The 13,220-nt window shown below is 52.4% G+C and overlaps 1 protein-coding gene across 2 annotated transcripts in view; it reads right to left on the bottom strand.

The window, feature by feature from the left end:
* The window catches only part of RASL12 (RAS like family 12), a 37,500-nt gene that overhangs the window by 3,951 nt on the left and 20,329 nt on the right, over positions 1-13,220 (bottom strand). For both annotated transcript variants that reach the window (XM_006129189.5, XM_075896910.2), the window contains 2 exons: positions 12,402-12,475; positions 9,112-9,302 (listed from right to left, as the gene is read on the bottom strand). In XM_006129189.5, coding sequence (XP_006129251.1) covers positions 9,112-9,302; positions 12,402-12,475 — 265 coding nt within the window. The remainder of the gene's footprint in view (positions 1-9,111; positions 9,303-12,401; positions 12,476-13,220) is intronic.

Raw genomic sequence — 13,220 nt, 5'->3', positions numbered from 1 at the left:
AGCTCCTCTTGGCTGGAAACAACCAGCCAATAGAAATTGACCCCAGCCAATCTCTCAGCTCCTAGTGGCTGGAACAATTGTTCCAGCCACTAGGAGCTGAGTGATTGGCCTGGGAGATGGGGGTAACACAAGCCTTTTCGCTCTCCCAGAGCTGCGAGCCATGTGGAGGGACCGGCCTGTAGTTTTAAGTGGTCTGGGGGTGCAGCAGGCAGGGAGCCCAGCCTGCCTTGGGGTGCTGCAGGGCTGCTGGCCAGGAGACACTTAGGTAAGTGCCTCCCAGCCAAAGCCTGCCTCTGGCACCCCAGCCCCTCCTACACCCCAACTCCCTCCCCCAGATCACCATCCAAACCCTCTGTGCCCCCTACTCCAGGTGACAACTCCCTCCCAGACCCTGTACCCCCTCCTACACTCCACCCCCAAGCCAGAATCCTCTCCTGCACCCATACTTCCTCCCTGTTCCTACACCCCTATCCCCTGACCCAGATCACAACCCCCTCCTTCACCCATACTCCCTCTCAAACCTCACACCCTCTCCTGCACCCCTTTCCCTTACGCCGTGCGCCCTTCTGCACCCAACCTCCATCCTAGACTCCGTACCTCCTCCATAGAAAAGTGCAGCCCTTGACCACTTTCCAAAATCTTGGAGTGCCCCCCCACCAAAAATTATTGCCCACCCCTGGTCTAAGATCATCTCTCTCTCTGGGGGCCAGCCCTAGCCACTCCAACAGCCTGATATGAAGTGACAGCTAACAGAAAGGCCTTGACCACAAAATGAAAGAATTTATCCTGCAGGGCCTGATCCATTTAAGTCAATGGAAACGCTCCCATGGACTTCATTAGGTCTTGGTTTGCTTCATACTAGCTATCCAAGTGCCTGATATTCATAGTCAAAGTTTATTACACTGATACCCTTCTAAAATGAGGGTTTAGGCTCTGGTTCAGCAAAATCTTAACTTTAAACAGGTTCTATTAGGTTCTAACTTTAAATAGAATAGTTCTATTAGGGTATGTCTAGCCCCCTTGCAGGAGGAATAACAGGTAGTTCGATTTAGGGCTTTAATTCAAAATACTGGGTCCCTGCCGTGTGTAGATGCGGGCAGTTAGTTCGGACTTGTACATTTCAAAAAATGGTGACCAGCCAGGAAGATGCAAATCAAGCGCGGGATATTTAAATCCCGGGCTTGATTTGCAACTTCGAATGCCTACATTAGCCTCCCTAGTTCGAACTAGGGAGCTAGTGTAGACATGCCCTTAGAGTCAATGCATTGAAGCCAGTTGGACTGCTCCTGTACCTAGTTAGACAGGTACTGAATCAGGGCTTTTGATGCTGCAGAGTGAGGAAGTATAGGAAGATACCACACAGGCTTAACAGGAGATCTTCATTGATCTGAAACTCCAAAAAAAATTCTACACAAAGTGGAAACTAGGTCAAATGACAAAGGAGGAATATAAACAAACAGCACAAGTATGTAGGGGCAAAATTAGAAAGGCCAAAACACAAAATGAGATTAAACTAGCTCGAGACATAAAGGGTAACCCAGAAAACATTCTACAAGATTCAAGAGGAAAATCAAGGACAGAGTAGGGCTGATACTCAGTGAGGAGTTGGGGTAACCATAACCAGGGCTTGACAAACGGCAGCGAAACCTACTCGCCAGCCCCGCACTGCGCATGCACAAGACCCGCATTGCACATGCGCGCGCCGCCGGTGAACGGGGCGACTGGCTGAAATCGACTCACCACGGGCGAGTAGATTCAGTGATTTGTTGAGCCCTGACCATAACAGAAAATGAGGAAATGGCAGAAGTGATAAATGACTTTTTTGTTTCAGAGTTCACCAAAGAAATTAATAGTGACTGGACATCTAACATAGTGGATGTCCGTGAAAATGAGCTAGGACCAGAGGTTAAAATTGAGAAAAAACAAGTTACAAATTACTTAAAGTTAGATGTCTTGAAGCCACCAGGGTCTGATGAAATGCATCCTGGAATGATCAAGAAGTTGATTGAGGAGATAGCTCTGTCATTGGCGAAAAGCTTTGAAAAGCCATAGAACATGGGAGAGAATCCAGAGAATTGGGAACGGGCAAATAGAGAGCCAGTCTATAAAAAGGGAAATAGGACAACCTGGAGAATTACAGACCAGTCAGCTTAACTTCTGTGCCCAGAAAGATAATGGAGCAAATAATTAAGCAATCAACTTGCAAGCACCGTCCTAGAAGATAATAAGGTGATAAGTAACAGAATGGCTCTGTCAAGAACAGATCATGTCAAACCAATGTAATAGCTTTCTTTGGCAGGAAAACAAGCCATCCAGATGGTGAGGGGTGTGTGTGTAAATGGTAGATGTGGTAAATCAAGACTTTAGGAAGACTTTTGAAACTGTCTCATCTGACCTTCTTATAAACAAATGAAGGAAATACAATCTTGATGGAGCCACTACCAGGTGGATGCAAAACTGGTTGGAAAACCATTCTCAGAGCATATTTATCAATGGTTCACAGTCATGCTGGAAGGACATAAGCGAGATCCTGCAGGGATCAGTTCTGGGTCTGATTCTGCTCAATATCTTCATCCACAATTTAGATAATATCATAGAGGGTACACATACAGGTTGTGGATGATACTAAGCTGGGGCGGGGGTCATTGCAAGTGCTTTGGAGAACAGGATTAAAATTCAAAATGATCTGGACAAACTGGAGAAATAGTCTGAAGTAAACAGGCTGAAATTCAACAAGGACAAATACAAAGTACTCCATTTAGAAAGGAACAATCAGTTACACACAAGGGCTGTGTCTACACTGCACCCCTTTTCTGGAAAAGGGATGCAGATTAGACAAGTCGGATTTGCAAATGCAGCGGGGGATTTAAATATCCCCCGCTTCATTTGTATAAACATGGCTGCCGCTTTTTTCTGGCTCGTGGCTTTGCCGGAAAAAAGTGCCAGTCTAGACGGGATCTTTCGGAAAATAAAGCCTTTTCCGAAAGGTCCCTTATTCCTGATTTTAAGAGGAATAAGGGACCTTTCGGAAAAGGCTTTATTTTCCGAAAGATCCCGTCTAGACTGGCGCTTTTCTCCGGCAAAACCCCGAGCTGGAAAAAAGCGGCAGCCATGTTTATACAAATGAAGCGGGGGATATTTAAATCCCCCGCTGCATTTGCAAATCCGACTTGTCTAATCTGCATCCCTTTTCCGGAAAAGGGGTGCAGTGTAGACACAGCCATACAGAATGGGAAAGGATTACTCAGGAAGGAGTACTGGAGAAAAGGATCAGGGGTCTTAGTGGACCACAAGCTAACTATGAATAGTGTGGCACTGTTATTAAAAAAAAGCAAACATAATTATGGGATATATCATCAGGAGTATTATAAGCAAGACACAATAAAGTCATTCTTCTACTCTATTCCATGCTGATTAAGCCTCAACTGGAGTACTCTGTCCGGTTCTGGACCACACATTTCAAGAAAAATGTGGACAAACTGGAGAAGTTCTGGAGAAGAGCAACAAAACCCATTAAAGGTCTAAAAAACATGACCTGTGAGGAAGACTGAAAAAAATTGTTTCGTTTCATCTGGAGAAGAGAAGAGTGAGAGGGGACATGATCACCGTTTTCAAGTACAAAAAAAAGGTTGTTACAAGGAGGAAGGAGAAAAATTGTTCTTCTGAGGATAGGACAAGAAGCAATGGGATTCCATTGCAGCAAGGGAGGTTTAGGTTGGACATTAAGGAAAACTTCTTAATTGTCAGGGTGATTAAACACTGGAATAAATTGCCCAGGGAAGTTGTGGAATTTCCATTACTGGAGATTTTCAAGAGCAGGTCAGACAAACACCTGTCAGGAAGGGTCTAGATCAGTGGTCCCCAATGCTGTGGCCACGGGTGCCATGGCACCCACCGGGCCATTTCTGTGCACCCGCCAAGTGATCGGGGCCAGCCCCGCCCCCGGGCGTGTGGTACAGGGGTGATGCCAGCCCTGGGCGCGCAGCACATGGGCGGCCCCGCCCCCCCGCGCGCGGTGCATGGACTGTGTTGGCCCCGGGCGCGCAGCGTATGGGCATCCCTGCCTTTGGCACACGGCACAGGAGAGGTGCCAGCCCCAGGCGTGCAGTGCATGGGTGCTGCCGGCTCCTGGACGCGCGGTGCATGGACACTGCCGGCTCCTGGGCACGCAGCACAGGAGCGGCACCAGCCCCAGGCGTGTGGTGCCTGGACTGTTCCGGCTCTGGGCGTGTGGCGTGTGGGCAGCCCCGCCTCTGGGTGCGCGGCACAGGAGCAGCGCCAGCCCCAGAAGTGCAGCGCATGGGTGGTGCCGGCACCGGCCACGCGGCATACGGATGGCCCCGCCCCGGGCGTGCGTGCAGCCCTGTCCCCGGATGCCCAGCACGTGAGTGGCCCCGCCCCTGGGTATCCGGCAGCCCCAAAAGGTTGGGGACCACTGGTCTAGATAATATTTAGTCCTGCCGTGAATGCCGGGTACTGCACTAGATGATTTCTTCCAGTCCTCTGACTGTATGATTCAAGTGCCATATTGCTGAGTGGCTTCTTCTAAGGGACAGTGGGTATAGAATCATAGAACCATAGAACTCTAGAACTGGAAGGGACCTCGAGCGGTCATCAAGTCCAGTCCCCTGCCCTTACGGCAGGACCAAGCACCATCTAGATCATCCCTGGCAGGTGTCTGTCCAACCTGCTCTTGAATATCTCCAGTGATGGAGTTCTACAACCCCCTAGGCAATTTATTCCAGTGTTTAAGCACCCTGACAGGTAGGACATTTTTCCTGATGTCCAACCTAAACCTCCCTTGCTGCAATTTAAGCCCATTGCTTCTTGTCCTATGCTCAGAGGCCAAGGAGAACAATTTTTCTCCCTCCTCTTTATAACACCCTTTTAGATACTTGAAATACTTAGATATCATGTCCTCTCTCAGTCTTCCATTTTCTAAATTAAACAAGCCCAGTTCTTTCCGTCTTCCCTCATAGGTCATGTTCTCTAGACCTTTCATCATTTTTGTTGCTCTTCTCTGGACTGTCTCCAATTTCTCCACATCTTTCTTGAAATGCGGCGCCCAGAACTGGCCACAATACTCCAACTGAGGCCTAACCAGCGCAGCGTAGTGCAGAAGAATGACTTCTCGGTCTTGCTCACTACACTCCTATTATTGTAGGAAGCTTCTCGGTGAAAGCCATCTTTCCTGCCCGGGGTTGGGGCAGCCTGTAGAAACAGAGCAAGGCAGCTCCACACCATCTGGGCGATAAGGACAGCCTGAGCTGACTGACCCAGCTGAGATGGTGGAGTTTGTGGGATGCTGGTATAATCCATACTGTCAGCATCCCCACCCCCAGTACCATGGCCGGGCCATGGACAGAGGGCAATGAGCCTGCAGCTACCTCCCGTGAACTCAAGCAGCAGCAACTTTTGCTTGCAGATCCAGAGCGCCTGGCTCTGCCTTTGCAGAGGGGTTGTCAGACTGGAAAGCAAGGAGAAACCGCTGAGAACCAGAAATGGGGGGAGGGGAGAGGAGCTCCCCAAGGCTGGGGAAAGAGCTGGTAGGCTCTGGCTACGGATCAGAGGCACGCTGCTGAAAGGGGCAGGGGGAAGGCTAGGGTGCGGAGACAGGCAGTGGGGCTCAGAGGAGACACAGAGTTTTGTAGGGGCTGAGAGGGTCTGCACAACGCAGGGATTCTGGGTAATATCGGGAAGCTGTTCCAATTGCTGTATTGTGGAGTGGACGTGGATGGAGGTGCTCCCCTCGCTGACAAGGCCTGGGTCAGCCACCCCCAGACACGGTGCAACGCGGTGTTGGCACTGAGATGGAAGCCCCTTGGGACAACGGGGAAGTGAAGCCCTTGGAGAAGCTATTCCCTCCACCTTGTCTGCAGGCACTCGGCGTTCGGAGAGCCGTCTGGGCTGGCTGTTAAACACCACGGGGCTCCAGAGGGGAGACTCCCAGCCCCCTCACAGGACTTTGGGGTCAGGAGGGGAAGAGACGGACATGCTCTCAGAGCAGGAAGGGCCCACTTAGCTGCAGGACCATCCAGGGCATGGGCAGTAGGTGAAGAGTTAGGTGAAGCCCCCAGCCCTGTCCCCAGCCCCACCCCTTCTGCCAAGACCCCACCCCCTACAGGAGCCAAGCCTCCCTAGCCCTGGAGGACGGCAGCATGCCACTGGCCATACAGCAGGCATTCTGCGGGCAGGGTCTGGCTGGGGGCCGGAGGGCGGTTTGGGGAGGCCGTGCCTTCTCCCGCCTATTATACCTCTGATCCAGGATCAAAACAAGCTGCTCTGGGGCCATGGTTTCCATTCCATCCAGGGTTTACAGCTGGGTGCAATAGCTGTCAGCTCCCTCACTATCAACATTATCCTGGGCCCCCTGCAGAGAGGTGTTCTGTGCTGGGAAGGCAAAACGTGTCGTGGGAGAAGGGCTCTGGAGACCCCAGAGGGCCCTGACTCCAGCCCAAATAATGTTCGGGTGTTTTGAGGAAACTGAGGCAGGGAGCGGCACGTGGGGTTTATTTCTGTGTCGAAGGATGCATGTCTCAGACGTTTAAAAAGCAACAGTGGTTTGGAACCCTCTGCAGAGAGCGAGAGAGTGAGCGTGCGTCTCTGTGTTCATGTCTGTGTACACCCACCATATGGCATTGAAGAGTTAACCTATGGACCCAGAACACCATACAGCTGGGCTTCTGGGAAGGGTGTGCCTAAGGTGTGGGGAAGCCGGAGGGCCAGCATTAATCGCACGGTGTAGGCAGTTGGATTGCGGGGGCTAAGCTCTCGGGTGGGGTGTGTGTGTGCTAGATAAAGAATCTGTTCCTGAAGAGTGTGCGTAGGGACCCCAAGGCAGAGGCCATGCTCGGAGGGGTGGGTGCAGTCCGGTGGGTACCCAAGAGCGGATGTTCAACTAGGGGCTTATCTGTGCAATCACATGGCTGCTGCTTACTGGGCAAAAGGAGCGAAGTCGCCAGTGACAGCTTGGATTCACGGGCAGGCTGTTCTCAGCTTCGCAAGAGAAGGCTTCGGGGAGGGGGCGGCATGGGCCATCAATTCAGCCGGAAAGAATGTGAAACCCCTCGCTCCACGTGCAAAGGTTCCCTGGGGTCGGAACAGACACTGGTGCCCCCAGGGTTTCTAATCATGTGGCTCTTGTGTGAGCAAGAAGCAGGGAGGTTTTCTCTAAAGCAGGGGTGGGGAACCTAAGGCCCTGGGGGGCTGGATCCAGCCTGGATCCAGCCCCGGGGGCTCAGAGCTTCCCCCAGCATTGGGGAGCCCGCGACGCACTGCAGCCCCAGCTACCCCCTTCCCCACTGCCCCCTGTCCCTCCTGTGGGGCTGGAGCACACAACATCTACTAGCCTGACCCCCCCAGGCTCTGGTGTGTGAGGGAAGGTGGAGGAGTGTCATTCTCCTTCTCAGTCGGGGGCCATGTCGGTGAGGATTTGGTTTTTTCCCCTGAACTGATTTTTCTGAGGGCCAGCAGCCCCCGACCCAAAAAAGGTTCCCCCCCCTCTGCTCTAAAGCATCAGCCTGGAGCAACACACAGGCCAGGCAAACCTGGGGATATCAGTTAGCCTGCCGCGGAGAGAACCACGGAACAAAGAGCTCTGAGAAAAGGAGGCCGGGGCTTCGGACATTGTCACGTACGAAGCTGGAGCGTGTTCAAATTCCTCACACGTCGTTACAACGCCGCCTAAAAAACCCAGCCCGAAATAGCAGTGACCTCAAACGAAGCGAACCACCTTCCAGCAGCCAGCCTGGGCACGGGGCAGGCATTGGGGAAGGGTGAGGGGCGAAACGTTCACAGCTGAGGCAAGGTCCCACAGCACAGGGGCTGCCCTCACGCTGCGTCTTCCGCTGGGCCTCAGATGACAATGAACCGAAGTGGCAGTGCTGGAGTTTGCATCTTAGCAACCCGGACGCACAGAGCGACCAGACCCCGTGGGAGAGGGAGAGCAGGGCAGGGACAGCCATGTTGGCATGCCAAAGGGGAAGCAAATACCCCGCCTTAAATAGAACAGAGTGGAGAAAAGCAAAACAGGGGGATAAACTGGAGGATCAGAACAAGCCCTGAGAGGCCAAGAAAGAAGGAATTGAATATGAACTAATGGCTCTGCTCCATTTTAAGGCAGCCCTGCCATTTGAGAAGGTCTCTGCCACACAACCACAAATCCCTCAGCCATTTTAGGGAGTGGCCCAGGGTGCATATTTGGAAGCCTACAGGAATTAAGCCTTAGCAGCTTGCCCACCTCCTGCCTGCCCCTCACCGATGTCTGGATGGCAGGATAGGTCTTCCCTTCAATTCACCTTCACAGAATCAACATGCATGGCCTGGCAGCCAACTACACAGCCACACGTCCTCCTTCCTCTGCAGAGAAAATCCACGGGGCTCGAGCACAGAAAATCTACTAGCCTGGGCCTCCCTAGGCCTTGGTGTTTGAGGGGAACGTGGGGAGTGTCTGTCTCCTTTTCAGTCGGGGCACCTCAGTGAGAGTTTGGTTTGGGGGTTTGTTTGTTTGGGGGTTGTTGTTGGTTTGGTTTTTTTTTTGCTTCTCACTTGTGTGCAGCCCCTGACTGATTTTTCTGTGGGTCAGCAGCCCCCAAGCTGAAAAAGGTTCCGCCCCCTTGCTTCAAGAGCACAACTGGTGAATGAGGAGGGCAGGCACTTGGTCTGTGGCATTCAGCCAAACAGATTCTTCTTGGTGCAGTTTTCCACCCAAAGGCGAGTTCTGAGGGAGGAACCCTCGGCGGCGTGGTGACCTTCGTGTGAAATAGCATTTCCCTGTAAGCTGTGCACTTGGGCGGCCGCCCAGGATCAATTCAAATCCCAACCAGCCCCTGGCGGACGGTTGTCCTGGTGGTGCACATCTGCATATGCCTCGGTGCACATGACAAAATTTATTTTACACAAAGATGGAAAAATGTAGAGGGAACATTGATTGCAAGCTCAGTTCAGAACTCAGTGACTGGCTGTTCACGACACACCATCACAACTATTGCGGGTGCTAATATGTCCCCTTGTCTCGGTAGAGACATGCAGTTCTGGCTGGAGCCCAAACCGCCTTATGCCCTGCAGCTTAATCTGGGCTGAGCAATGTCACCCCTCTGCATGGCTTCTTACCTGTATTGCTCCATATCCAGCTTGTTTCCTAGCAGGAGAATGGGATAATCGTGCTGACTGCCTTTCGAGTGGAGGGAAATGATATCTAGGTACTGATGGCAGCCGTCAAAGCTCCCTTTGTTGTCAATGCTGTAGACGACCATGAATGCATTGGCCCAGCTGAGATAGCGTTCGCAGTTCACCGGTGTGTCCTAGCAAAGGAACACAGAACAGCATTATCATAGGCCAGGGCCATGATCACAGCCTGTCTGGGGCCACTTGCTTGTCTCGAGCTTTGTACATTGTTTCGCAACGAAGCTCCTTTCAAAAGGCCGTTTGAGAGCGGACTTGGCGTGGCATGAAAAAGTTCCTTGTGCAAGGAATCAATGATACGAAACAGCTCGCACTCCCCCGAGGCAGAGCATGTAGTGTCGGTGTTAGGTTTTCGCTCGGCCGGGCTTCCAGAAAGACTAACCTTTCCGGCAGCCTTTCACATTGATTTAATCGGTGGGTTTTCTTTGTACCTAAAAGAAATTCTATTCATGGCAGGGAGAGCCGGTGGGATGGCCTGATCCAAAGCCCACTGAAGGCAGTGGGAATCTTCCCATTGACTCCAGGGGACACGGGGCTAGCCCTTGAGCCTGGAGATGGTCTACTGGAGATGGGACTAACTCTGAGCAGAGGGGCTAGATTCAATCTATATCATGTCCCAGGGCACAGCAGCACCAGGACTCCCCTCTAAGTCAATATGCTCTGTGCTTCTCCTGAGACTGCAGCATATGGGGCCCAATTCCCTGGCTATGGATGACATACATTCAGTGCAAACCAGCAGAGGTCAGGGGGTGCCTTGCAGCTCACTTCTCTACTGTCCCGATCCTGCCGCAGCGGACAACGAAGCTGGTGGATCAGGCTGGAAAAGGATCCTCCTAGCCAGGCCCGCTTCACCAGAAGCAGAGCCCCCACCCCACTCGTATCTCAGAAGTACGCAGACCCTCCAGATGAGCTAGTCTGTTTCACACAGAATCTGGAGTTACTCCAGGAGCTACAAACAATAAAACATACCCAAGCGCGTCACCATCTGCGTTCCACTGCGAGGAAATCCCTGACATCCTACAAGTGAATCAGTGAGCCTGGCCTTGCAGTGAACCCCAACCCAGCCTGCCCTGTGGAGGTGGGGGATTGGCGAGGGCTCACTTCAGCTGAGTGATGCTGGAATGACATCATGGAACACAGGTCAGCACCTGGGCCGCAGCTCTGCCAGCTCTCAGGGCCCAAACAGCGCCCATGGCGTGACTGCCCTTTCAGGCTGGAGGCTTTTGCATGGAGGCTGAGAAAGTTGGGTGCCCAGCAATGTTCCCTCTAATTTTTTCCATTCCTATGCAGCACGCATTTTGGCTGTGTCTAGATTACATGCCTCTGTTGGCAGAGGCATGTAGATTAGACACATAGGCAAAGGCAAATGAAGCCGCGATTTAAATAATCGCGGCTTCATTTACATTTACATGGCTGCCGTGCTGAGCCGACAAACAGCTGATCAGCTGTTTGTCCCCTCAGCGCGCTAGTCTGGACGCTCCCCTGCCGACATCAAAGCCCTTTGTCGACAGCCCCGTTATTCCTCGTGGGATGAGGTTTACCGGGGCTGCCGACAAAGGGCTTTGATGTCGACAGGGGAGCGTCCAGACTAGTGCACTGAGCGGACAAACAGCTGATCAGCTGTTTGTCGGCTCAGCACGGCAGCCACGTAAATTTAAATGAAGCGGCGATTATTTAAATCGCCGCTTCATTTCCCTTTGCCAAAACAACAAATCTACATGGCTCCGTCGACGGAGCCATGTAGTTTAGACGTACCCTCTGTTACATGCACCTAGACACGTGCCGATGTGCACCAGCGCCAGAAACACACGCTGCCAGCTGTGGGAGGCAGTGTGCATTCTGCAAATCAGCTGGGCAACACCTGAATCTGTCCTGAGCGGCTGCACAAGCACCCAGCTTACAGGGAACGCTGGCGACCAGCTCCTGTTGTAATTCTATGAGCCCTAGGCACTGGACTCCATTAGTAGAGCCCTGCAAATCCACGGATATCTGCTCTATATCTGCAGGGATCCGCATCCGCAGATGTCAGCGCAGATATCTGCGGCTCACTTTTGCAGACACAGATGTGGATACAAATTTTGTATCCGTGCAGGGCTCTATCCATTAGCTGTCTCACCATGATTACATACAAGGCTCCCCTCAGCAAGAGAGACAAGCCCTCTACCTCAAGCAGAGTTTTTACCCCAGCCAGGAAGAAGAATCAAAGTTTTAACAAAATCCCTATGGCAGTGGTTCTTACAGTGGTGGTCCATGACCATCTTGCAGGTGGGTTGCAGACTCAGAGCTCGCCCCGCCCCTGCTGTGTGATTGGAGTGCCAGTGCCGTAGTCCCACAGGGGGGAGCCCCAAGCCTCATAAGCTCGATCAGCTCGTGGGGGGATGAAGTGACTCCATGCACTGCCACTCACCCACGCCCAACTGGGAAAACAGCAGCACAGGAAACTGCTCACTCAGAGACTTTCGCTGCTGCTCCCATTGGCCGGAATTGTGGCCAATGGGAGCAGCGGGGGCGATGTCTGGGATTGGTGGGGGGAACAGAGACAGGTAAGCACCCCCATCATTTCCAGACCCTGCACCCCCATTCTCCTCACGCACCCCCTCCTACCAAGACCCTGCCCATACACCTCGCTCCTGTACCCTCCCTCCCACCCAGACCCCACAGCCTCCGCTCCTGCACCCATTTTGTCACCATGAGTGGCTGGCTGGTGGTCCGCGGAAAGGTTTGCATCGAGTGGGGTGAGCCAAGGGCCAAAAAGCTGGAGAACCACTGCCCTTTGGCCTTGCTATCGCTATCAATTGGACATGGAAGGTGCCCAGGTCCCACAGTGATGGACAGGAGGATAAAAGCCTAACCTAGATTTGCTTGGGTAGAAATAAAGGATCTGCTTAGGCAGCTATTTGCAGCTTCTCCCTATTTGCTATTCTGCATGAAATTGGCCCCTGCGCAGCAGGCCAGAACTGGGCCCGTGCAATGAAGCCCTCTTGACATGCGTCTCATGCTGGCCTCTGCAGGGGGCAAAGTTCATCCCTGGCGCAACGAGACACTTCCCAGCAAACTATAATCAGCTGCAGAGCCCACTTCCCCATTCATTTCACAGCCACCATGCCGTTCTACTGAGAACCCTGTGGCATGTTCCACCGGGAGCAAGCTCCTCCCGTCTTTTCTAGAGGCACAGAGAACTCCTCCTTCGATGGCCCGGAGAAGCCCTTCATCATTACCTGGTCCGCTGTGTCCATCACTTTCATCAGCACTAGCTGCTGGTCCACAGTTTCTTCTGACGTGTAGGTGTCCTCTGCAAGACAGACGAGATCTTTTGAGCATGGAGAGCAGAAGGTGTGGGGAGAGTTTCATATTCTGAGTCTCACACTCCATGGAGGCTATTTATGCAGGTTCTATCCACCCTGGCAAAGTGGCGATCGCTAGGCCTGGCCCCGGATGAGGAGCACCGATCACAAGATTTGCTAAGACATGGGGTCAGTTAGAAAGACATCACAGCAGGACCTTTCTCAGCACCGCTTGGTGCACCTCCCGTACTTGCAATCATTTTGAGCACTACTCAGAAGAATCAGTGTGGAGCCAGGCCATAACATTGGTCTAGATCACGGCTATGCCTGTCTGCATTGCTATTATTTCATAGCTGCTTGTCTAGAGGCCCTGCTCAGACTTGGAGGCCCATTGTTCTAGGGGCTGTACAAATATGTGCAAGGACATTATCTCAGTCCCAGAGAGTTTGCCATCTGAGACACAGTGACATCAATGCAATTCTTACCTAGAGAGATACGCTTGCCGTGAGTTTCTTATTACAAGAGACAAAAAAAGAAGGGCCAGTTATAGCCATCTGCCCATAAGCTGGCTGACTGGCTGGTTTCTGTTGGGGACTGTGGCATGGGGACTCTTTGGAGAATGTTCTGATTGGAGATGGGACCGTTCCCCACTTGGGAAACGATCCAATCTGCCCGCTTGTGATATCTGCAATGTGCCGCTCGGACTGATCTGATCACCCGAGAGCACAGTCGTCCTGCTGTAACGCCAATGAA

This window comes from Pelodiscus sinensis, chromosome 14 (genome assembly GCF_052426305.1).
Source record: "Pelodiscus sinensis isolate ZL-2025 chromosome 14, ASM5242630v1, whole genome shotgun sequence".
NCBI classification, from domain to species: domain Eukaryota; kingdom Metazoa; phylum Chordata; order Testudines; family Trionychidae; genus Pelodiscus; species Pelodiscus sinensis.
This window is presented reverse-complemented; position numbering and strand designations above follow the sequence as displayed.